Here is a 27,402-nt window from a genome sequence, read left to right on the forward strand (position 1 = left end):
CCTTCAATACTAAATGAGATTTTTCCTTTTGCCTTATTAATGGAGAAGATTTAGCTCCCCTCCTCAACATTTTTGAATGAAATCTGATTTCAACATGTCTAAGAACATAGAAGAATTATGTTCTATAAACTATAGCATCTATTACACTTATTTCTGCTTAATTTCCTGTGACAAAGTTCAAGCTATTGCAGTTTTGTCTACTTTTCATATGGATATTTATATTTAGGTATAAATTAAATTATATCGTTGTTATATACTCGTATGTTACGCTATATACGTATATTAAAGAAGATAAATAGTAAATGAATGTTGATTATAGTAACAATAACTGTGAAATAAAGAAAATGGTAAAAACACGGAAGAATGGAAGAAAACTTTTAACACGATGTAATCCGCCACAAATACATAGCATGGCATCAAGTCAGAGTTTGTCTGTTTTAATATTTAACGAGCATGAGAGAGCAGACATGGCAGTGTAGAAAAAAGGAAAACAGAAACACAGTAAAGACAGACACACACACACACCAATTTTCGTCCTCAACAAGTACTGTATTTAATGTTAAGGTACGTTTCGAGCTCTTTCCAACCTATCAACAATAATAAACTCGGTATATTGTCATATGTTAGTTATTGTAAGTATCATAAGAATTGTGCTAAAGACCACATTGATCAAATCATCAGGAATGACAGATATGTAGCCACGCGAACGGTATTCTTTGTCACTGGAAAAGCTGCGCCTTGTTCTCAAGACAAAGAGACTGACGCCCCAAAATAGTCATGAAATTACACCAAGATAATGCGAGGCCTTATTCTGCCAATCTCACAGACTAGAAAATCAGAAGTATGGGATGGAAAGTGGTTCCTTAACCATCCTGTAGTTCAGACCTGGCCCCGCCCGATTTCTTCTGTTTGGCCATCTGAAAGCCCACTTTCGTGTTAGGCAGTTTGCTAGTGATCAGATCTCATTGCGTGTGTGAAACAGTGGAAGTTAATGAACTATAGGGAGTTAATGAACTATACCGACAAACTGTAAGAGGTGATTCCTTACATCAAAATAAGAAGAAAAAAAAGTTCATATGGACCTGTGGGGAAAAGTGCACAATTTCAGAATTAGGGTTGTCCAAAATCGCGAAAAAGCCAAATTTCAAGAGGCCCTATTTCGATCTTGAAAGACAGTGGATGGTGGTCCTTATCAGCGTAAAGGAAGTCACGAATATGCAATCCAGAAATGCATATTTCATTAATGTTCAGTAGGTGTACAGAGTATTCCCTGCAGGGTGAAATTCCCAGACATGATTCCAACCGAATTTTGAGATATGCTCTGACTTTATGATTGGCCCAAAGTAGGCAAATGATAAAACTTGATAACAGTAAACACGGAATCATTTGATACAATGTCGGAAGTGTTAAGGATCGTCAGCAGCACGGACTCTCGTACTTAGGAAAACGCATACTGGGATGTTTTCTTTCACACTTATAAGTGAAGAAAACGTTAAATATACCATGACAAAATACATCGCATCACACGTTATTCCGAACACAAAAAACATGGAGGTGCCGGCTTTTAACACTTCCGACTTCCTTCCGAAGCATTGGATGTCCAATGCTGTCAAGGCTTACCTCCTGCCTACTTTGGACTCTCTTTGAAATCAGGATATACCTGAAAATTCTATTGACTGCATATCTGAGAACTACACCCTGTAGGGAATACGCAGTACACTTATTGAAAATTGATGAAATATGCACTTTTGGATTGTGTATGCATGGCTTCCTTTACGCTGATAAAGACCACCATCCACAGTTTCTGGAATTCGAAATAGGGCCTGTTGAAATTTAACTTGTTCGCGATTTTGGACAGCCCTAGCTCTGAAACTATGCACTTTTCGCCATGCATCCATATGAACTTTTTCTCTTATTTTGATGTGAGGAATCACCTCTTACAGTTTGTCGGTATAGTTCATTAACACCCTGTATATATATATTGCTTATTTTTTGCTTTATCTAATTATATATTTATTTTTCAGATTAGGCCAGAAATGTTTAAGAAATTCTAAACTCAATATAGACAGCATACAGCTTCATAATTTTAATGAATTCAATCTTGGATATTTTGCATCCCAAATAACGCAAAACATCAATGCTGCTCTCAAGAAGGATATTGCGGATGGACGTACAGCAAGAAACTGGTTTGAGGAATTCAGTTCAGGAAATATAACCTTACAAAATGAACCTCGTGGGAAACCCAAGAGCGTCCTCTGTGATGGTGGTCTGAAGGAACTAGTTGAAGATAACCCTTTTATACAGGGTGCGAATTACCGGGGGGGATGAGGGGGATTTTCCCCCTCAATCACATTTTGTTCCCCCCCAAAGAAGTCAGCTGAAGTATCCCCACCGGGGATGCTCGCTTTCCCCCTCAAACTATGCTTAGTATAACTCCAAATTTCACTGATTTTTGTTATTTCTTGTAAATTTAATCTTCTAGCTGTATTTCGAAATGATCGATGTAAATTGTTCAGTTTTGGTCATTTCTACTTACCACCTAATTACCCACTATTTTCAACGTTGTTTAGTTGAACTATATTATTATGACTACGGTTGTTACTTGCAACTGTACCTTCGTACCCTTCAGTTCGTCATCGTTTGTGAATTTGAATGTACTAATTGCGTATAACAACGCCACATATAGATTTATAAATGTTCTTAGCGGTTGGCCAAGAAGAAGTAAACAAATAGCTTCTTCTACCATACTTGGCGAAGTTCGGATATATCATATTCATCCTCTATATTTGTATCGATTATCATCTTATTTTAATTTTTGTTATAACATGTTATTTCATTTTCCAGTGTACTCTTTGTTAGCACATGGTCTTCATTCCCTAGTACAGCGTTTCCCAACCGGTGTGCCGCGGCACACTGGTGCGCCGCGAATGGGCCGCTGGTGTGCCGCGAGAAAATCAAAACAAATTTTTAATTCCATAGGAACCAAATTCCAAGATATAGGGGAAAATTATATTTGTATTTCACATTACTATGAACCTCTACTCTACTATAAATCTACAATTTTAAGTTTCATACTGTGTTACTTTTCTGTACATTTTTAATGTTGAAAAACGTATTTATCATTGTCATGACCATTATTGCTTCTTTATTGTTGCATACTATTTCGTAACTTGAAATTTTAACATATCATTCAATAAATTCAACAAAGCAAACATGCATACAAATTACCTACATTTGTGTTTTAAAAATATAGGAGATTTGTTTATTTGTTCGTTATTTACTGATCTTCTCTTTTAGTGAAAGGTTAGATACAGTTTTCGAAAGAGAAAGTGGATTTTTAAAAAACCGAGTCCTATATTTCATTGCAATTGTTTTCTATTTTAAAATTAGAATGAAAAATAAGCATAATGATTTACCACGGGGCAAAATCAGTGATCCAGCTTTTTTTCTCTGTAAGAAGATCAGTAATCACAAAAATACCACGGTATTTTATATTTACAAATAATAATAGTAATAATTATATATATATATATATATATATATATATATATATATATATATATATATATATATATATATATATATATAATATATGGGTGTGCCGCGAGAATTCAAGTTACACCTGTGGTGTGCCGCAACTTGAAAAAGGTTGGGAAACGCTGCCCTAGTAGGTTGTGTATATGCAACTTAAAAGTTGCATTTAATTTGTGATAATTAGAATAGCAATCACTGCTTTTATAGTTTACGGAAATGAACTTTTGAAACTGTAGGGCCTACTCAAAATCTGAGATATAGGTATTCTCTCGTAAGTATATGTTAACGTACACGCTGGGGGATACGCTCCTAGTGAGCAGACATGTTAATGAAGGTGATTTTTAGGTGAATAAGCGAATAATTCAAGATTTGTTTCAGCATTTGTTAATATGACTGGTTCTCCGTGTCATTGTCCGTGTTTGCATAAGCATTTCAACTGGAGCGGTTTTTTTTTTTTTTTTTTTTTTTTTTTTTTTTTAAGTTAACGCTTCATTTTTCCATCTTTTCGCTGTACAGTTTGCTGTCCACGCAATTAATGTTGTCTGAAAAACTTCAGTGTAATGTTTTACTTTATTTGAATAACGTAGCCCATAGTGAATCAACTCATCTTCAACCTAACAGTAAAGTAATTTTTAAGTGTTGACTTTCTGTGCCCATCACGGAATCGATATTTGGAGAAAAAAAGTCGTGATGAGCACAGCTTTAGCAGGAAGTAGAAGCACAAGCTCGAAATTTGAATTGAGAGATTTTAAATATTTGGCCTTCGATTTGATGTGAGAAATCGGGACCAGCAACAATCTATTTCTTATTTGATAGGCTAATATCTAGATTTTCTTTTAAAAAAGAAGAAGAAGAAGATATGTCCGGTTTAACTGATAATTTTAGTTGTTTTCACAAGACTGAAGTAGGTTTCTTTTCGCAACCTGTATGTATTAATGCAAAGTGGAAGCTTTCAATATGAGTGGAAAAATTAACATATGCTTGTGATCATGGCTATCGCTCTTGCCGAATTATTAACTAAATAAACTTAGAGAGCTACGGGGACAAGAGTGAGTACAACATTAAAACACGTTCAGAAAGGTTTAGTGGGGTGTTTGTATGTCAGACAATATATATGTGCATAGTTATTGTCGGTAGATTTATTAAGTTAATAAATCTGTTATTTATTACAGATGTCACACACACACACACACACACATATATATATATATATATATATATATATATATATATATGGGGGGTAAGGCATTTATTGTCTCATTTTGAAATTTGAACCTTCAGACTATGTCCTTTGGCCTAATTTTATCCCCCCCAATATAGATTATCTAATTCGCACACTGCTTTTATAACTGGTTGAGAACTTGCTACCGAACTGAGAATAAGCCTAATCACAGTTTTCAGACATCTTGCAGCTTCTAGAAAGGTGAGAAGCTTGACAAATGGGTTCCTCATGATATGACAGAAAAGCACGAACTTCAACGCTTTGAGATCTGCACATTATTGAGTTTCCTTTTTTTTTTTTTTTTTTTTTTTTAAGTCCCTTCGTGGTTCGTCCAATCAAATGTAATGAAAACTGGATACTCTATGATAATCGTAGTCATTTAGCACAATGTTTGGATGCAGATCAAAAACTAAAGTGTATATCCAAAGCAAGTGTTTACTCAAGGAAGATAGTATAATCAAAGGGAAGTCCTATCTATTACAGCTTCCTAGAAATGAGTGAAAATTTACCACAAAGTATTACTGTCAACAAACTGATATTGTGCATAAAAAATTGTTGTCCTCAGAGACAGCTTTGGTAAACAGAAAAGACGTAATTCTTCTACATGAGAATGCACACAACCACATGTTTCGAGTGTGACCCTACAGAAACCGAAAGTTTGAGGTTCTGCCTCCTCTATCATACTGACAAGGCTTCTTTAGTACTTACTACCACCCCTTTAAGCATTTGAATGCCTTTTTTAGTGAGAAAATGCATTATTAATCAATAAGCTGTCGAAACAGCCTTTAAAGAATTTTTTTGGCTCTAAGACTAACATGATTTTTTTTTTTTTTTTTTTTTTTTTTGAAACTGGTATTAAAACACTTTGTAGTCGATGGGATAAGTGTATTGATACAGATGGGGCATTTTTCGGTTAAATAGTTTCAAAAAGTATGTGTTTATGACAAATAAAACCTATGTGCTAAAACGGTCATTTCATATGGAATCTAATAGAATGCGAACGTAAAATGAAAGCAACGATAGGAATGGGAAAGGAGTATTTAGGAAAAGGAAAAAAAAATATTTTGTCGATCCTTCAATGAAAAGTTAAGAAAAATACTTATAACAATGTTTCGTGTGGAGTATTGTACTCTATAGGGCAGATACACGGGTATTGCCTAAAATTGATGACGAAAGTCTGTTGTTTTTCAAAATGTAGGTGTCGAGAAGAGTGGAGAGAATCAGCTAAATCGGACAGACAACGAATGAGGAAGCGTTAGAATAATAAAGGGTAAAATAACAATTTTAGGTGTAATTAAAAGGGAGAAGAGAAACTAGTTGAGATATTGGCTGAGAAGGAACTCCACCATAAGAATGTGCTAGAAGGTATGGTGGGAAGGAAAAAAAGGATGGACTGAAAGAGGCTACAGTTGATGATGGACTATACTCAAATAGAAAATTCCTACAAAGACGAAGAAATTAGTTGAAGATCGTGGTGTGGAGAAGTTTCTCAGCTTGCGGCAAGTAGAGTTGCCCATGAAACAAGACAAGTGTCTCGTCTCGAGAACGAGACAAGAGTCGGGACATGAAGTACTTTAAAAAAAATTCGAGACAAGACGAGAAACATGACAATTCCCGTCTCGGAAGAGAAACTTCTCGAATCCCGTGGACAACACTAGTGCATCTAAGTCGAACACTGGTTTAGTGTTACATGCTTCATTGATAACTTCGAAATGAAATTAAAAAAAAAAAAAAAAACTACACAAATGTACAAAATGAGACAAAAAATTCGAGACGACACGAGATCTAATAAATTTACGAGACGAGACAACCTTATTTCTTGTCTCGTCTCATGAGCAGTACTAGAGGCAGGTACGGTACGCTGCTAAGAATACCTATGATGGTATAGTATAGTAGTGCTACACATATTCGTGTAGCGTGGTTTTCGACATAGAGAAGATGTTTTAAGTGTATTACTCTTATATAATCAATATCATATTATTTATTTTAATGTATTATTCTGTTTACTCATGAGAATCAATACTTCCACATCTTTGCCTGCGCCTGGGACTCTACGCCTCTGGCTAGATAGCACATTATTTTTTATTATTACATGTTACTATGGTGATTTTAATATTAAATATACTGTACGTACAAATCGTAATTTCCTTTTACATTTTCCTTAAATTACATGAACTAATGCGATCCTAAATGAGAAGGAATACTGTCAAGATATTTAAAAAATATATTCTTCTATTCGTTTAAATTGGTCCGTGAAGGAGATTTTTACTATTCAAATAATGAGAGCTGTGCAATGCATGAGTAATCCTTACAGTGGCGAACGCAAGGCAATTGAGGGTTTCTGTGTTTAAACCTCTTCCTTGACCAAGATATTAAGGAAAATAAACACTCCCATAAAATACTGGATCTAAAAAGATATTAAATTGAATTCATGTCCCCCTCCCTGATGCAATTTTCTGTACACTACTTAATCCTCAATATTTGTGCTACATAAAAAAATATTCTAGGTAAATATCTGAAATCATACTGAAATATTGTGAATTGAAACGTAATATTTTTCTTGTCATAAATATTTTAATATGGAGTGTGCCGTTTTTCCACTAAGCCAGTAGTATCAAGCAACACAAGAACAATTCTATTTCTAAAAGTTCAATACTGCAAAAAGTTTATATTAAAAGTCATTAATTGCTCCTAGTCTACCTTCTGTTATTCTCGACTACATGTCGTTCTCGAGCTGTAGCTGTTTGTTTTAAATTTTCAGGAGCTATAGCTCCGAAATAGCGCATTTGTGTACTCATGTTGGTTTATTTTAGTATTCTTGTGATGAATCATTTCGAAATGTTTGTCGGTGTTGTTTACCAACACCCTGTATAAGCATTTCGTCATTCCGTTAGGATCTGTGATGTTATTGGTTAGTGCAGATGATGTCATTGGTTACAATTCACATCAAACTTATGCTGATTTTACTATCTATACAACTTATGTCACTTGCAATAACAAATCAAAAGCTTACAGAATATTTTCATTTAAAAAAAAAAATGTGTGTCCCATACTTACATTAATAGAATCACCCAGGCATACCACACCATTATTACTTTGCAAATAGCACTCTGATCCTATTAGGACCATTTAAACTGTGGAGATATTGATATATTCACCACTTATAATACAAAATGCACATTCAAATCTTGTTTCACTGTAATAGATAAATCACATTCACTGAATACTGTAGACAAAGGATGCTTCATCTTCGAGGCAGCTTCATAGCGACAGCTCCATAACATTGACGTAGGTAGAAGATAGAAGTATTATCCACTAGCACATTTGAAGCAGCATAAACATGTAGGAAACTGAACAGCATTAATCTTTTTTCGAGGGGGAGAACCGTGTATTTGGCCACGCTCTCATTATGACACGACGTCATGCGACTATGAGGAAGGGCAGAATATGATAAATTTGTCACACTACCGTAAAGTCATTTTCTTGTTTTCTGGGAAGACGAAGAAGATGCACAAGAAAATGTCTGTTAGTAGGTAATGAACATCTTGCTCTCAGACACACATCTTCGTTTAACTACCGGATATGATTTTTTAAAAAAATGAAAAAGAAAAAAAAATATCTTAAAACAAACGTTTTTTTCACGCATGGGTGCCACTTTATGATGTGGAGTTGAAAACTTCTCTAGAAGGGCGAAAGGATTTTTTTTTTTTTTTTCGCTTCAAATAGATTTTCTGCCGTTAATTTCAGATTTCAGTGAGAAGTAACTGGCAACTTTGGCTAGAAAAAATTCTGATTTATGACTAATAACTGGCATTCATAAACGAGCTTCTATGATAAACCATGAAATAAGTTATTCGTCTCATTTAATTACTACATAGTATAATGTTTACATCTATGAATGTGGTCTCATATAAGAAATGAAGTACTTCTTTCACTATAACAGAAGATTTGTAATATGAACTTGAGATCAATCTAAAACGTATACCTATATAACAGCGTAGTTTCATCAGAGGAGGGAGGGGAGGGGAGCGGAGGTGAAGTTCAAGCTTCCAAGTTTGCATTATTTGTATAGTTTAAGTTTCCAAGTTGCATATCTTATGGTCAATCTTTATTTTCCATACCATCTTGCTGAAAAGGAAGGGACATAACATCCAAAAAGTCCCCTACCATACATCACAAGATATATATATAGGATGTAACATAAATGTGTCCCAATATCACATCAAAATGAGAAAAAAAAGTTCATATGGACCTGTGCTCAAAAGCAGATAGTTTCGGAGTTATAAGGTGCCAAAAACGTGAAACAAGTGAATTTTAAATGTTCATAGCTCAACTACTTTTACAGTCCACTTATTTCACGTTTTCGGCAACCTATAACTCCGAAACTATCCACTTTTGAGCACAGTTCCATATGAACTTTTTTTTTCTTCTTATTTTGATATGAGGGATCTGTTCCCAAAATATTGTGCCACATTTATATAACACCCTGTATATCTCTATTGCATCATGTATTGTAGAAGTAAAATTAGAATATTTTATATTAATTTAGTCTTATTTTACAATGGCGAAGTTAAGGCTAATCATTCCTTGTCTCCCACTTGACCATGTAATGATCATGACTAATATTACAATAATAGCAATCCAATATATTTTATATACTAAAGAAGGCTTTCCCAACCAGTGTGTCGCGACCCATTAGTGGGTGGCACAGCTTCACAAGGTGCGTCTCGAAATTGCAATTAAAAATAAATTTGTTATTCAGATAGCTTACAAGTCTAGACTTTATACGACACGTTTTATTTTTAGCATGCAGCCTCTAATGAATTTTGAGACAGATTGTGCCAATTAACGATACCATCAATGTTGTCGGTACATAATGTTATATAGAAACCTATAATCTTATACTATTATAATTTATATTACCATTATAATTAATATAGACTTACAGTATCATATTATAGTTTATAATAAAAAAAATCTAATAGGCACAAGTGTATCACCAGTCAAAAAAATATTGGGAACTTCTTTACCAAAGACACGTTGTTATACTATTAAACACACCCTTACCTGATATATATATATATATATATATATATATATATATATATATATATATATATATATATATATATACAGTGGCGGATCCAGGATATGATCAAGGGAGGGGCTAAACCCTAATTTGCCGTTTTATCCAGTGTAAAGGAGAATTGAAGCCCATTTTATCCAGTGTAAACCTGAGCGTCAAGGGGGGCGCTATAGCCCCTTAGCGCCCCTTGGATCCGTCCTTATCTATATCTATATATCTATATCTATATCTATCTATCTATCTATCTATCTATCTATCTATCTATCTATCTATCTATCTATCTATCTATATCTATATATATATATATATATATATATATATATATATATATATATATATATATATATTATGCCTGTTGTTCTGTATGGCTGCGAAGCATGGTCACTTACTCTGAGGGAAGAACATAGACTGAAAGTATTTGAGAACAAGATCCTGAGACGAATATTCGGACCCAAGAGGAACGGGAATGGGGAATGGCGGAAACTTCATAACGAGGAACTACATAATTTATATGGTCTACCCAACATAGTTAGGGTCGTCAAGTCTAGGAGACTTAGGTGGGCGGGTCATGTAGCTAGAATGGAAGACCAATCGGAAAACTACCATTAGGAAGACCTAGGCGCAGATGGGAGGACAATATTAAGATGGATCTCGCAGAGATTGGAATACAAAGTAGAAACTGGATGCAGTTAGCTAAGGATAGAAGTCAGTGGAGAGCTTTTGTGAACGCGGCATTGAACCTCCGGGTTCCATATGCCATAGAGTTATATATATATATATATATATATATATATATATATATATATATATATATATATATATATATATTCAGAGCATATGAAATTATGAAATTTATGAGATAACTAGCCTTCAGCTAGCTGGGGACTTCGCTCCCAGACCCCTGCATTTACTGGCTATAGCTTTACACTTTTCATACCATTAGCATATCTCTAATCTTAAGGGATTTTGAGATATGGCAACCTTATTATAACAAATGCAACCCCCACCCTTTTATCTTACTGTCTTTTCTTCCCTTCTAAGGGAAAAAACGCTGAAACACGTCTGTAAGCAACATGTCTATGCTCTTAAGGGATTTCGAGATATGGCCATGTTATTTTAACAATTACAATCTTCATATGTTTTTCTTCCCTTCTAGGGGGAACATAAAAAAAGCGCTGAAACACACCTTAATTATTTTAAATGAAAAATCTAAATACCATTTTTTTCTAACCTTAAGAGATTTAGAGATATGCCTCTCTTATTTTAACAATTGCAGCTCAAATTCTGCCTGCCTTTTTCTTCTCTTCTAGGAGAAATTAAAAAAAAAAAATACTGAACACAGCTTTAATTATTTTAAATGAAAAGTCTAAATACCAAACTTCATGTCTCTAAACTTAATGAATTTCCCTGGTTTGATACCCACCCAAGTAAGTCAGTGATGGACATCGTCATATACGTGGGTTTTCTCGGGTTGTTCTGAATCATTCGTCTCCATTAGTCTAAAGAGCAGAACATGGGACGTTAAAATACAAGATGTTTCATTCAAATAGATGCTGCAGCATTAATTAATCATAGACACAAGAACAAGTTATGTTAACACAGTAAAAACGTAACACGCCCAGCGTGGGGCTCGAACCCACGACCCTGAGATTAAGAGTCTCATGCTCTACCGACTGAGCTAGCCGGGCAATGAGTAGCCACTTTGCAACATAAAGATTAATAGGGAATACCTCCTCCCTCCCTATATAGCAAAAAGTCTTCGATGAGATATGAACAGGAGAAACGTTGTCAGATTCTTTCAGGATTCATAATGGCCTGAATAAGTGGGAAGTTTTATTATATTTACTCTAATTTTGCTTTAGAATATACAATCATGGAAATCAAAAGATACAGCAAGGAACTAATGTTGAATTGAATTACCTTCACCAATCACTCATATTCGCGGGCGGTGTAGACTTGATAGAATAATGATGTAAAGTTAGTGCAAGAAAATAGCGATATTCTCTTGACGTGTAAAGAAATTTTTCCATTACTTATATCAGAAGATGCAAACATAATGGCACGGATATTAATCCAAGTTCTGTGTTTTGAAGTGGAAATTGAATCAAAGTAAATTATACTAAATTAATTGTTATTTTGGTGCCGGTGTTCCATGGGACCTTCATATATATAATCAATTAAAAGTATAAATTGTTAATAATTCAAAGTGTATGATCTGTCAGGAAAGTAAATGTACACCTATTTTTCGAGTCTGGCATTCCTGCGCTCCATCCGTGGAGAGTATGAGAATTAAATCAATCAAATGTTTACTGAGGGGCAAAAAGAAAAGCTTAATCTGAATAAGACATTGCAGAGGGGCACAAACTGTGAATACGAATAGTGCATTGTGTAAATAAAGGACGACACCGAAAGAGAAAGCCAGAAACAGCTGTTAAACTTACAAAAAAAGAGTAAAAATTGTCGAAGTGGGAACATAAAACACAAATACAACAAATACGCCGACAACTAAACGGTCACCATGCCATGATCTTGGTGTAGTGGTTAAGGTGCTGGCTTACAAATGCAAAGGACGCAAGTTCGAATCTTAAGCGAGGACATTTTAAAAAATTTTTGTTAATAATACATACAACTCATGGGAGATGGTAAAAGAGGTCTATTTAGTTTTTCGTAGCAATTATTATTGGTAATGTTTAGTACTGATAATACTTTTTGTCTTTGCGTATTGCTTTTATTCTTTTCTTCATTTCAAAAGAGAAGAATATCCGAACAAATGCCACCAAAATTCCTCATATTTTGAATGTAAACGCCATTTGCAATTAGTGAAGAATAAAAATTGAACATTCCGATGTAGCTGCAAAAAGTAAAAGGAAAAACATGGAAGTCGACCATACTCATGGTTATTAAAAATACAATTTCTACATGCCTTACACCTCCCGACCACGTTTCTACGTTAGCAAGTAAGAGGTTTGTGTTTAGGTTAGGTTGGTCAATATGTTTTGCAAAGGGGCCCGGTTTAGCTCTGACGCACCACAGGTGCGAGAAGGGAGAAAAACACTTTTTCTCTCTCCCTCTGTGTGTCTACTTATCTATCTATTTGTATATATATAACGCTATTTGTGAATGCCATAACCACCCTAATTTTCAGCGGATTGAGACGAAACTTGGCACAAACATTAATTGTTGAAACATCTTGATGAGTTCGTTAACCGGAATAATCAGATGAAAATGTTCAAAATGGTGGCCCTTCAAACTCTTAAAAAGTTCCAAGGGAACCAAATTTCGCCCATAAATAGGTATTCAGAAAGTTTGAATAAATTTTTCTCTTTTACTGAAATATTTGTGTGCAGAAACTTATTGAAATATTGGACCCGATTAATCGCCTAAAGAAGATTCACGCCCTTTCGCTACGGTCAGTTTTTTTTTTTTTTTTTTTTTGCAGGAGGGGGTTATCTTTCTATTGGAACAAGATGATTGTTACTGATGATATGAAATTACACATTGAAAGTGAAGTAACTTGTGTAACGTGTTATTTGAAAGAATAATATAATAAATGTGCATTCCTCTAACACAGAGAACTCATGTATTTCGAGTTCGGGAGCCTGAATGGCGAGGAGTGTTATTTGATTTGCTTTTTAATAACACATTGCATTGCAAATAAAGGTAGGCAACATTAGTGGTAAGTAAAACAACAACAACAACAACAATAATAATAATAATAATAATAATAATAATAATAATAATAATAATAATAATAATAATAATAATAATAATAATAATAATAATAATAATAATAATAATAATAATAGGTGTTGTTTGTGGCAAGGCAATATCTTCCTCAGTTCTTCTTCAAACGTAATGATTGTAACGCCATATCTCCCTTACAAAATATTAGCAATTTATATAGAGAGAACGGGAAACTATAGAGCGATGGGACCAACGTTGGACAGCATGCACTCATAGTACTCAGAAAAGTAAGCGATTTCAATGCAAAATGAACGAAGAGTCATTGTCATGGGTACTCATGGGGCCACGGCAGAGCCCTCTTTAGGCAAAATGTCGATAGCTTATATCGAGAAAACAGGAGGTGATACTGGGATGGGACCAACGTTGGACACCGTGGACCCATAAGGCGCATCGAAAAAATTAGGGAGGCGGGCGCCAGCCAGCCTTACTTATTTCCACATAATAATATAAAATTATGTTGTCGAAATACACACACGAGTTAACTACTAATATTTCATATTATTATTATTATTATTATTATTATTATTATTATTATTATTATTATTATTATTATTATTATTATTATCATTATTATTATTATTATTATTATTATCATCTACAGCGTCTTTTCATTACGTGAGCATGTTTGACATGAAACCAAAGAGAAAATCCATCCTGTAGCGAAAAGAAAATACTTTCTCTCAAATGGATAAAATATCAAGCCGAGATTGATTCGAACTCGCATGGACGGCGCGAAAAGCCAGTGCTTTGTCCACTATTTTTTTAACTGACTCACCGAACGCGTTTCAGTAACTTACTTATTGCTAATTTTACTTGCTTCACTCGTTTAACTTGCTTTTTCTAATAACTTATAACGACAGGGACACGAACACAGAAACATCGAGAACAGTTAAAAATGATAGATGCTCTCCCGCCGAGAGTCGAACCCGAGACTCCATACACCCAAGGCTCACGTGCTAGCCTCTAGACCAGCGGCGATGGCAACGCTTACTTCCTGTGTTGTTAGGGATTACGACCACTGTATTGCCAGCTATCACTTCTGTGGGTTGTATACTATGATCACATGTTTCTTCTTTGCTGGAAGAGTAAAACCTACATTATATGTAATGCATGAGGTATTTAGACCTACATGCTCTTCATATAATGTAATAAAAGGGTCATGGTGTCGGATTTTAATACATGACGTATTGCAGTATACAATATGCTTTGCATTACTTGTTTGTTTGTAGACAGCTACTAGCTTAGTGTTCTGAAAGGTTGTGTATAAACTAGGGATAGCCCGTTCCGGAATTATTAGTTTTCGGACTCCCGAAAGTAAAGCCGGATAAATTCCGGAATTCGGAAAATTGCAATTTTGTAATAATTTCGGAATTCGGAAAAATCCGGAATTTAGAAATTTCTGATTTCGTTAACATTCCGGAATTCGGAAAATCCGGATTTTTTCGAAAGTCGGAGTTTTTCCCAATTCCGGAATTTTCTAAATTCCGGATTCTTTCCGAGTTCCGAAATTCTTCTGAATTCCGGAGTATAACTGAATTCCATAATTTTGCGAAATCCGGAAAGTGAAAGTTCCGCTTCCGAAAAATTAATTTATTTTGGTTAATATGAATCGTGGCGGAAATAAGTCTTTGACCAGGTAATGGCGACTGCTTTGAAAGAAATGGGGAGTATGAGAATTCAATCTGTCATATTTGTAGTTTCGTGTGGAGAAAGAACGAACTTGTGAACCAGTGGTTTAAGAAAAACTCAAGTTATTAATATAAACTTTGCCGACTTCATAAAAGAAATACGAAAGACATTTTGAATCGAAAAATATAACATACAAGTTTGCAAGCGCAGACAAAGAAACCTAACGTAACCAGACTAAAGACGGATCATTTACCGCGTAGCGATCGCGGTTCAGTGGTCAAGGTGCTTCTGCGAATGCACGTTGCAATTTTTTTTTCTTATTTTAGAATTTTTGATGGCGATTGATCAGCGATAACATACGTTTTATTATATTCAGATATTTGAATACTCGGATGTTTCAATACTTGAACTATCAAATCTTCAGGAATAATAATAGTAATAATAATAATTATTATTATCTCGTAGAAGATTAAAAGCTAGAAGCTAAATTATCGCTCAGGTCATACCATTACAAAGAGAAACGTGACATTTGGAAAGAATATTTCGGTTTGGTTTAATGTTGCTCACGAGAAGAGGAGTTTCTCATCTCGTTTCTAAAACAAATAAAATGAGAATTAACATTTTACATTCGAGACGGGTCAGGGCTAAATCAAAATTTTCGTCTCTCTTTGGAGATGAGAATCGAGACGAGACGAAAAGTATCGTAAACATTTCCCGTCTTGTCTCGATTCTCGAAATAGTGTATGTCCATTCTTTAAGTAACAATTGCTCTGTAGACTGAATCTCATAGGCTATTTCGTTACATTGTATTTCAGAGCTCATTGAATTATGCTCTGTGTAGGTATTTTTGTAGCAAAGCTTTTATATTTACCTCTGCATATTCTAAAAATTAGTTTATTATATGCCTTACTGTCGCGTGATATTCAGTTATATTTATTACAGTTATTTTCCTCAAAACATACTTTCTACATGAAACTTCAATAAAAGGTTCTAGTTTAAAATGTTGGTAGTTGCAGAGGTGTGTCTTGAAGGTACGGAACCCTTTCCCCGAAATCTCTACTTTTAAGTAAGTTTTGCCAAATTTCAGGGCAAGTTTAAAACTATTATTATTATTATTATTATTATTATTATTATTATTATTATTATTATTATTATATCAACTCCATGTATAATCTTTAAAAGATATACGGTTTGTATCTGAATAGTAAAAGCTAATTGACTGTCGATCTCGGTCGTCTAAAAGTCTTCAGGAGGCAAGGACATCGGTCACGTTCTGGGTTTGAGTTCCGAAGGGGCAAGTATTCGGGCTCGAGCAAAAAATTGTTAAAAGTTATAGGCTTCATCCAAACATATTCAAAACAGCTGGGACCGGGTTTGGGCTTCTCAACGGCTCGAGCGGCTCGGCTTACAGCTCATTCAATATCGAACCGAATCGAGAAGTGAGAAGAGCCAACAGATCACCACACCGAGCCGATTTGAGCCATCGGCTTAGTTGAGCTGAGTCGAAACGTGCTGATGAACTAGTTTCAACTTAGCTGGCTCGAACCGGTTCACATGAGCCGAGTAGGTGACCCATCCCAACCGAGAAAGCTCGAGCCATCGGCTCAATTGAGCTGAGTCGATGGCTTGTTCCAACTAAGCCGAGCTCATCCCAACCGAGCCGACTCGAGCTGTTCGCTCAGTTGATACGAGCCGAGCCGGTTGATATCACTACCAGAGTTGGTCTTCTGCTTGGGCTCAAGAATTCGACCGTGCAGATCTCAGCCTTGATTTTAAGAACTACAGTATATACTTATATTGGTGATTACGATATTTGAGGCTGTCTCGTAATAATAATAATAATAATAATAAACTCTTGTCTTCTCGTTATCTAGACGAGACGAGATACACTAAAATTGCCCCACGAGATGCACTAAAATTACGAGATGAGACGCACCTCTGTCGTGAGCAACACTAAAAGTATTCCACATTACTGCTTACATTTCTCATGGCTTTTGCTTTCCAGTCTGATCAGGCCAATATTTCAAAACGAGTTAAAACGAGCTGAACGAGCGAGAGAGCCATTATCAAACTCAACTCAACTCGAAACTAGACCTCGAAAACAGCGACTTGGCTCGGAACTCAATTCAAGAAAATTACCTTTGACTCGACTCAAATTGTACTCGGGTTGAATTGAATTTTGGCTCGACTTGTGCTCATCCCTATTCGTGTTTGTATTTTATGTTTCCACTTCAACAATGTCTACTCTTTTTTCTCCTTTTACCTGCTGTTTCTGGATTTCTCTTTCGGTGTCGTCCTTTATTTACACCGTGCACTATTCTTATTCCCAGCTTGTGACCCGCTTCAATGTCTTATTCAGTTTAGGCTTTTCTTCTTACATTGACTTCACATGTGATTGATTTAATTCTCACTTTCCGCGCACGACCGATGAAAATGTTTTATTATTATTATTATTATTATTATTATTATTATTATTATTATTATTATTATTATTATTATTATTATTATTATTATTATTATTACTATACTATTGAACTTGCACGGCGAAATTACTGTATAATACGATATCATTTCAGTAATTTTATTCCATTGTATGTTATTTAATTTATTAATGGGCACTAAATTGTCTCCAGATCAACGAAGAAATTAACTACGGCATGCACTTTGGTGGAAATATCATTACATGAACATGTTTGGAACGAACCAATAATCTTATTGCAATGATATTTCCACCAAAGTGCATGCCGTAGTTAATTTATTCGTTGATCTGGAGACAATTTAGTGCCCATTAATAAATTAAATAACATACAATGGAATAAAATTACTGAAATGATATCGTATTATACAGTAATTTCGCCGTGCAAGTTCAATAGTATAGTAATAATAATAATAATAATAATAATAATAATAATAATAATAATAATAATAATAATAATAATAATAATAATAATAATAATAATAATAATAAAACATTTTCATCGGTCGTGCGCGGAAAGTGAGAATTAAATCAATCACATGTCAAGTCAATGTAAGGAGAAAAGCCTAAACTGAATAAGACATTGAAGCGGGTCACAAGCTGGGAATAAGAATAGTGCATGGTGTTAATAAAGGACGACACCGACAGAGAAATCCAGAAACAATAGGTAAACGAAGAAAAAAAAAGAGTAGAAATTGTTGAAGTGGAAACAAAATACAAATACGAATAGGGATGAGCAGGAGTCGAGCCAAAATTCGACTCGACTCGAGTTCAATCCGAGTCGAGTCAAAGGAATTTTTCTTGTAGTACTTAAAATTATACTGTAGTTCTTAAAATTAAGGCTGAGACCAGCACGGTCGAATTCTTGAGCCCAAGCAGAAGACCAACTCGGGTAGTGATATCAACCGGCTCGGCTCGTATCAACTGAGCGAAGTTGTTGTATTACTATACATCTGCTTCCGCCCCTGTCAAATCTGGTCGATCTCGTTGACGCGACATATTTGCTTTTTTATACCCCTTTCTTCGTTTACTGAACAAAACAGTAACTATTCTGAAATATACTACTGCGCATGCCTCGTAAATATTTCTGATGCCAATAGTTTCCGTTTTGTCCAAGGAATGTTCTTTTTCTTATTCCCAGCATGACCCTTTTATTACATTATATGAAGAGCATGTAGGTCTAAATACCTCATGTATTACATATAATGTAGGTTTTACTCTTGCAGCAGAGAAGAAACATGTGATCATAGTATACAACCCACAGAAGTGATAGCTGGCAAGACAGTGGTCGTAATCCCTAACGACACAGGAAGAGAGTGATGCCCTTCCCGCTGGTCTAGTCGCTAGCACGTGCGCCTTTGGTGTATGGAGTTCCGGGTTCGATTCCCGCCGGGAGAGCATCTATCATTTTTAACTGTTTTCGATGTTTCTGTATTCGTGTCTCTGTCGTTATAAGTTATTAGAAAAAGCAAGTTAAACGAGTGAAGCAAGTAAAATTAGCAATAAGTAAGTTACTGAAACACGTTCAGTGAGTCAGTTTAAAAAAAAAGTGGACAAAGCACTGGCTTTTCGCGCTGTCCATGCGAGTTCGAATTAATCTCGGCTTGATTTTTTATCCATTTGAGAGAAAATATTGCTTTACGCTACAGGTAGTCCACTCCTTTCGTATTTTTCGCTGTCGTTCGCAGTTAAAGTAACTGACTATTATTCTTTCTACGAATGATGGATCTTCTCTTTGGCTTCATGTCAAACACGCACACGTAATGAAAAGACGCTGTCGATAATAATAATAATAATAATATGAAATATTAGTAGCTAACTCGTGTGTGTATTTCGACAACATAATTTTATATTATTATGTGGAAATAAGTAAGGCTGGCTGGCGCCCGCCTCCCTAATTTTTTCGATGCGCCTTATGGGTCCACGGTGTCCAACGTTGGTCCCATCCCAGTATCACCTCCTGTTTTCTCGATATAAGCTATCGACATTTTGCCTAAAGAGGGCTCTGCCGTGGCCCCATGAGTACCCATGACAATGACTCTTCGTTCATTTTGCATTGAAATCGCTTACTTTTCTGAGTACTATGAGTGCATGCTGTCCAACGTTGGTCCCATCGCTCTATAGTTTCCCGTTCTCTCTATATAAATTGCTAATATTTTGTAAGGGAGATATGGCGTTACAATCATTACGTTTGAAGAAGAACTGAGGAAGATATTGCCTTGCCACAAACAACACCTATTATTATTATTATTATTATTATTATTATTATTATTATTATTATTATTATTATTATTATTATTATTATTATTATTATTATTATTATTATTATTATTGTTGTTGTTGTTGTTGTTGTTGTTTTACTTACCACTAATGTTGCCTACCTTTATTTGCAATGCAATGTGTTATTAAAAAGCAAATCAAATAACACTCCTCGCCATTCAGGCTCCCGAACTCGAAATACATGAGTTCTCTGTGTTAGAGGAATGCACATTTATTATATTATTCTTTCAAATAACACGTTACACAAGTTACTTCACTTTCAATGTGTAATTTCATATCATCACTAACAATCATCTTGTTCCGATAGGAAAATAACCCCCTCCTGCAAAAAAAAAAAAAAAAAAAAAAAACTGACCGTAGCGAAAGGGCGTGAATCTTCTTTAGGCGATTAATCGGGTCCAATATTCCAATAAGTTTCTGCACACAAATATTTCAGTAAAAGAGAAAAATTTATTCAAACTTTCTGAATACCTATTTATGGGCGAAATTTGGTTCCCTTGGAACTTTTAAGAGTTTGAAGGGCCACCATTTTGAACATTTTCATCTGATTATTCTGGTTAACGAACTCATCAAGATATTTCAACAATTAATGTTTGTGCCAAGTTTCGTCTCAATCCGCTGAAAATTAGGGTGGTTATGGCATTCACAAATAGCGTTATATATATACAAATAGATAGATAAGTAGACACACAGAGGGAGAGAGAAAAAGTGTTTTTCTCTCTTCTCGCACCTGTGGTGCGTCAGAGCTAAACCGGGCCCCTTTGAAAAACGTATTGACCAACCTAACCTAAACACAAACCTCTTACTTGCTAACGTAGAAACGTGGTCGGGAGGTGTAAGGCATGTAGAAATTGTATTTTTAATAACCATGAGTATGGTCGACTTCCATGTTTTTCCTTTTACTTTTTGCAGCTACATCGGAACGTTCAATTTTTATTCTTCACTAATTGCAAATGGCGTTTACATTCAAAATATGAGGAATTTTGGTGGCATTTGTTCGGATATTCTTCTCTTTTGAAATGAAGAAAAGAATAAAAGCAATACGCAAAGACAAAAAGTATTATCAGTACTAAACATTACCAATAATAATTGCTACGAAAAACTAAATAGACCTCTTTTACCATCTCTCATGAGTTGTATGTATTATTAACAAAAATTTTTTAAAATGTCCTCGCTTAAGATTCGAACTTGCGTCCTTTGCATTTGTAAGCCAGCACCTTAACCACTACACCAAGATCATGGCATGGTAATCGTTTAGTTGTCGGCGTATTTGTTGTATTTGTGTTTTATGTTCCCACTTCGACAATTTTTACTCTTTTTTTGTAAGTTTAACAGCTGTTTCTGGCTTTCTCTTTCGGTGTCGTCCTTTATTTACACAATGCACTATTCGTATTCACAGTTTGTGCCCCTCTGCAATGTCTTATTCAGATTAAGCTTTTCTTTTTGCCCCTCAGTAAACATTTGATTGATTTAATTCTCATACTCTCCACGGATGGAGCGCAGGAATGCCAGACTCGAAAGATAGGTGTACATTTACTTTCCTGACAGATCATACCAAAGAGAAAAAGTGATTTGAAAAAAAAAAAAAAAAAGATGAGTTCAGTACTCTTATACTTATCCAGCCACCATTTTCTATCCATCAGTGAGTCAGGGAGCAAACGTAGAATAGGAGTATATGATGACAAGTATGATGGAACAATTTTAATCGAAATGTAAAAGCATGTTAGTTTTTTTACTGGTTTTTACAGGAATGGTTTATTATGCTGATTTCTTTCAATCCACACTATTTTCTCCGTTGGCTAAGTTACCTTAATTTAGCAGCAGAAGGCAAGTGAAACACACAAACACAATGGCCTAAAAGCCATTATGAATCCTGAAAGAATTTGACAACGTTTCTCCTGTTCATGTACGGAGGGAGGAGGTATTTGCTAGCAATCCTAACGTTGCAAAAAGCGAAGTGTTCGTGGCCCGGCTAGCTCAGTCGGTAGAGCATGAGACTCTTAATCTCAGGGTCGTGGGTTCGAGCCCCACGCTGGGCGTCACTTATCTTTTGGGTTAACATGCGTCATTTAGGGGGCAGAGCAGGAGGGAGCAATTGCTTCCTTAATGTTATATTAGAAAGATAACATATGGGGAAACATGGTTGAAACTGAATACAGATGTATTTTAATTGTTCTTTAAATGACTGATTTTAAGATATTGCAGAAAAATGATCAATGTATCAATAACGTATGACTACTATTGAAATATTTAGTAAATATAGGCATTCATTTCTGACCTTTTCCATTTATTTATTTATTTATTTATTTATTTATTTGTCACCTATAACAGGACTGCTGTCCCAATTACAATAGGCTTACATGAATTAAATTATATTCAAATACTTATATACATGTACAATAATAAGAATAAAAATAAAAATAAAATAAAACTAAAAGAGAGGAAAAATAGAAAGAAAAACGAGTAAATAAAAATAAAATAATAAAATAAAGAAAGATATACATTTGATTGGCATTGGTGTAAAGAAAAACAAAAACAATGTTACATCTATAACGTAATAGAAAAAAAAAACTATGTATACAATGTTCGAATAATTATCTGATGCATTGCTTGTCTGATATTTGTTTCAACAATTGCAAATATAAAGGATATAATAGAGAAAATTATACAATATATACAATATTTTAATAATCATCTGACACACCTCTTATCTAATGTTTGTTTTAATAATTTCAAATATAAAGTGTATGGCAAAGAAAGACCAATCTCTGGACTTTCCTTAGATATATTATTATAATTTCGACAAATTCTAATTAGGGGGGAATTCATATGCATAGAAGTTCTAGATTTTACAGTATAAAATAGCGATCTAGTCCGTAAGTTCATTTTGGCAGTATTAAAACTTAACATACTTATGCATTCATGATTATCTATAATGCCATTCACCAATTTAAATAAGAAAATCAATTGAGATATTTCTCTTCGTGTAGTTAATGGCGAATATTTAAAAATGTCTAATAATTTGCTGTAAGAAACTCTCATGTCATAGGAATTCACCCTGTACATTTTAAAATACAAATATCGTAAAAACTTCTTTTGTATTTTTTCAATATTTCTTTCCTGTTGTTTATAGTAAGGAGTCCATACTATTGACGCATACTCTAACTTGCTACGTACTAAGCTATTAAACAAAACCGTACAAGCTCTTATGTTAGTAAATTCTTTTGTATTTCTAATTAAAAATCCTAAAGATTTGTATGCCTCATTAATCATTTTTTGTATATGCTGATTGAAGCATAGTTTAGAATCTATAAGGACGCCTAAATCATTTACATGTCTAACTCTTTGTATTATAATGTTATTCATAGAATAATTGGAATTAGGTAGGGTTACCTTTATCGAGAACGTTATTACCGAACATTTATTTATATTAAAAGGCAATTTATTGTCAATACTTCATCTGTAACAGCTATCTAAATCCATTTGTAACTTGATTACATCACCGTTGTTCTTTATTTCTTTATGCAATTTCATGTCGTCTGCATACAACAAACATTTGGAGTATTTTATAACTCGAGGCAAATCATTTATAAACAACAGAAAAAGTAATGGTCCAAGATTTGAACCCTGTGGTCCAAGATTTGTGCTCCATAGTATGAAATATATAGCTGAATAATGAAAAGAAGAGGAAGTTTACAGTCATATGAATGGTGTAAGTGTTTTCTTTAAATATTTATTGTATCTAAATATTAGGTTGTAAGCAAATACCTTGTGTGTGTGTAATCTATGTTCTTCCTTGAATCGTGGATATTGTGTTTGATGCTTTGACTCAATGTAATTACGAGAAATCATGGTATTTATCACCGACCGTTGAACGGGTACAAATGTAACATGGTGATCGGGGACGATTGTAACGTTGCAATCGTCCCAGAAAAAGTTTATTGAACCATTATGAAAATAAACTAGATATGACCGAAGGTAATACAATTGATTTAATTAATAAAACAACGTATGTATTAAGTATGCTTTTCCGGGACTACTAGTACGTATGGGGGAGCCCGACTCCCAGAAAATCCTTGACGGCCTTAGTATATAATAGATCATTGTGGTTACTAAGAGAAAGAAAAGACTTTCACCCCATATTTCATTATGAGGCCTCCCCTAACTTGTTTATACACTCTCACAAATGTTTGTGGCTGACTGTGGATCACTGCTTTTCGATGTTGTATCAAAATAGGCTGTTTCAATATGTTCCTTCCTTGTGATGTCTTTAAATTGCCTATAAGTTTTTAAAGACTCATTTGTCAAATAGGCTCCTTTTCTAATTCATCAGAAATAATTAACAATGTAACTTTTCACTTGTTTAACTTACTCTCTCTCGCACAGTAGCGCATTCTCTGTTCGCGTCGTTGTGTGAGGGATATGTATGGCGGTTACAAATACAATGTAGGTGTCTATTAGTACAATATCATTAGAACTTGACACAGTGGCATAACAATAGGGTATTCAGGGTAGGCATTACCAAGGGGCATATTGGGGGAGTATAGAGCACCACTACGGATTTTGCCCAGGACACCAAACGCCATTGTTGTCACTGAATTGAATTTTTATGTTACGTCAAAATTTAATCTTGGCTTGCTTGTCCATGTTTAAGTTAGGCCGAAGAAAAGTTATTTTGAGCTAATGAGGCACGGTACCGCTAACAAGTAACTCATCATTCATGCATCTTATTGATACGTGGAAATTGTATATTTTTACTAAAACCTACTTTTAAATTCGAGGATGTAGTCTATACTGTTAGTTTGTTGTCCCATCCGTTGTAAAACCTATCAGTATTATTATTATTATTATTATTATTATTATTATTATTATTATTATTATTATTATTATTATTATTATTATTATTATTATTATTATTATTATAAGTACCAGTATTATTTAACCATATACATTGTTTTGCCATGCAATATATATATATATTGTAGTTTTCATTTAAAGCGTCATGATACAATTGTCCCAAAGCTCTGTTACAATTGACCCGGGCACGAGGACGTTTGTAACAAGACCGATGCTGTCATAAAATGCTTCGTAACTTTCTATATTAGAAATCGTCATGTATGAAAAAAAAAATGAATGGAGCAACAAAACTTCACTTAAGATATTATATAATTTTCAGACTTATTAGAGCATAAACATGCGAGAAAAAATAAAATATAAAATTTGTTTCAATTGTCCCCGGTCTCCCTACATTACTAGTGACAATCATATTTTAGAAGGCATACACGACTGATATTTTTAGCGTATTTTTGTCAAATTTTTAAAGATACATTAAGTCATAAAGATCAACGAAGAATTTGTAAAGCTCCAATACATCTGAAGTGAATTTTAAGATATATTTATAAATTCAATTTCAAATTTAAGAAAAAGAAATTTGTTCATAAAATTCGTCAATACATTTAGAAGTTGCTCTAAATGATTAAGGTAAGCAAGGAACATAAAACCACTTTAATGGAGAAATATGTAGGCCCTACTTCTTCTCTTCTTGAAACCATATTTTAAAAAGTTGCTACATGGCTATAGATTTATATATTTGAACAGTCTTATTTTTCTTATTTCAATGATCAGGAAAACAATAAGGTATTCATGACGCCACGGGTGTAATTGAAATTTTAGAAAGGGGGTTGTCGAAAGTTGAAGTTCAAATCAGGCAACAATTTGAAACTTGTACAGAAAACGCATATGCTCTTTTCTTTTATGCGTCTGAATACTTTTCTAGGCATGGTTTTGCTTTAATATTACACCCCTACTTACGAATACTATTCAATTAAGTCTATACAAAATAAGAAGATTTCAATATTTGGTAAGATAACGGTTAGATTCGAATACACCCCTTGCCTGTGGGAGCTCAAGTGATCCGGATCCAACGTTAAGGTGTAGGTCCACGTGTAAGTCCACATCTTAAGCCTCGCTGTTGAAAAGGACACTAAACTAAAATGTAACCAACTAATCTAATGTCTCTCAATTCAAAATTTTAACTGAAAGTCATTCTGGCGTTAGAGATAAAGCCATTAAGAAAATTGCAGAAATTCATTAAGAAAATTTGAGGAAATTTCTACTACTCGATTACTCGCATTCTTCATTCAAGTAGTAATCCCTGGGTCAATCCCAACCCAAGTAAGTTTATGGTGACCAACATTGTGTCTGTGGGTTTTCTCAAGTGCCCCCGTTTCTCCCACATTTTCATTCCACCGATTCTTCCATCATCACTTGCTTACCTTAATCATACGTCTCCCTTAGTATAAAGTGGAACGTTAAGGTGCAAGATTTTTCATTCAAGTAGATGCAGCATAACCTGTGAGAAAAGTATAGTGAGGGAGTGGGTGGTTTTTAATTACTATTGTGCACATTCATATGGAAGAGTCTTGTTTTAGTTGCTTTTGTGCATAAACTTATAAAAATTTTGGTTACGTCTTTGGGACAGAAGTCCCACAAGTGACACAGAACATACGTTCAGAAGGGTATGTACTAGAAAATTAACGGTTATTTTTCTTCATAATAGTTCCCCCTTAACACACCCCTTCCCAAAGTGTCTGAGTTCAACGTTAATCCTTCAGGCTGCAATCCGGTAAAAATGAAATCGATTCGTTATGCTTCAACTTTTTGTAACTTTTTCAGAAAACGATTGTCAGACCAATCAACTAAAAATTCTGTGGTTTGTGCTATACTGTATTTTCTTTAATTCTATCAAAACACATTTCCCATCTCCTTAGAACATTCCCAAAATCTTGTGAGATGTTTTCACTTAATCTGAACTACATTCACCTTTAAGCTGACATGTTCATATTTTATTTTAACAATATTATATGAACAGTATATCCTCCCAGAATGAAATTTACACGTATTATTTGCATCGGTTTTGAAGGATCATTTCGATTAATAGCCTTTCGATTGTTCCTCTTTGTTACACATGGTATGAGAGGAAGAGAAGATAATTGGGAACAGTCCAGGCATTGTTGTACTCAATTCTCGTTGCCCGGCTAGCTCAGTCGGTAGAGCATGAGACTCTTAATCTCAGGGTCGTGGGTTCGAGCCCCACGCTGGGCGCGTTATAACTTTTGCTGATTTATTGTAACTTCTTCGTTACACTCATAGCTCTGATTAAATCTACTTGTATCATATATCATATAGTCCCGATAATCTTCCCGAATTGACGACAAAGTGACAACGCGCACTTCGATATTTTATAGCATATAGAAATAAGGCGTCTCAATGGACTTTGGAAATGCAAGAGAATGGCTTACTTTTTGGAACTTTATAACTAGCAAAAATACGGGAACTTAGCAAGATTACTTTTCTATCTTACAGTTGTTACAAGCTCTTTGTAACAAGATTAACTTAGAAACCAAAGATCTGCAACCCATAATATTGGAC

General features: G+C 34.5%; 2 protein-coding genes and 3 non-coding genes across 5 annotated transcripts in view; 3 read left to right on the forward strand and 2 right to left on the reverse strand.

Annotated features, from left to right (window-relative positions):
* The window catches only part of LOC145664569 (uncharacterized), a 130,692-nt gene extending 122,449 nt beyond the window's left edge, over positions 1–8,243 (reverse strand). The window contains exon 1 of the mRNA XM_081731389.1: positions 7,814–8,243. Within this exon, the coding sequence (XP_081587515.1) occupies positions 7,814–7,845 (32 nt within the window). The 5' untranslated portion in view covers positions 7,846–8,243. The remainder of the gene's footprint in view (positions 1–7,813) is intronic.
* LOC145689360 (triacylglycerol hydrolase DDHD2-like) overlaps positions 1–27,402 on the forward strand; it is a 160,406-nt gene that overhangs the window by 29,716 nt on the left and 103,288 nt on the right. The gene's annotated exons all lie outside the window — the stretch shown is intronic.
* TRNAK-CUU (transfer RNA lysine (anticodon CUU)) lies at positions 11,458–11,530 on the reverse strand. The gene has a single exon. It is a non-coding gene; the product is annotated as a tRNA-Lys (tRNA).
* Positions 21,938–22,010, forward strand: TRNAK-CUU (transfer RNA lysine (anticodon CUU)). The gene has a single exon. It is a non-coding gene; the product is annotated as a tRNA-Lys (tRNA).
* Positions 27,003–27,075, forward strand: TRNAK-CUU (transfer RNA lysine (anticodon CUU)). Its single transcript has one exon. It is a non-coding gene; the product is annotated as a tRNA-Lys (tRNA).

The sequence above is a fragment of the Thermobia domestica genome, chromosome 1, assembly GCF_964235325.1.
Source record: "Thermobia domestica chromosome 1, izTheDome1.hap1.1, whole genome shotgun sequence".
Classification (NCBI taxonomy): Eukaryota; Metazoa; Arthropoda; class Insecta; order Zygentoma; family Lepismatidae; genus Thermobia; species Thermobia domestica.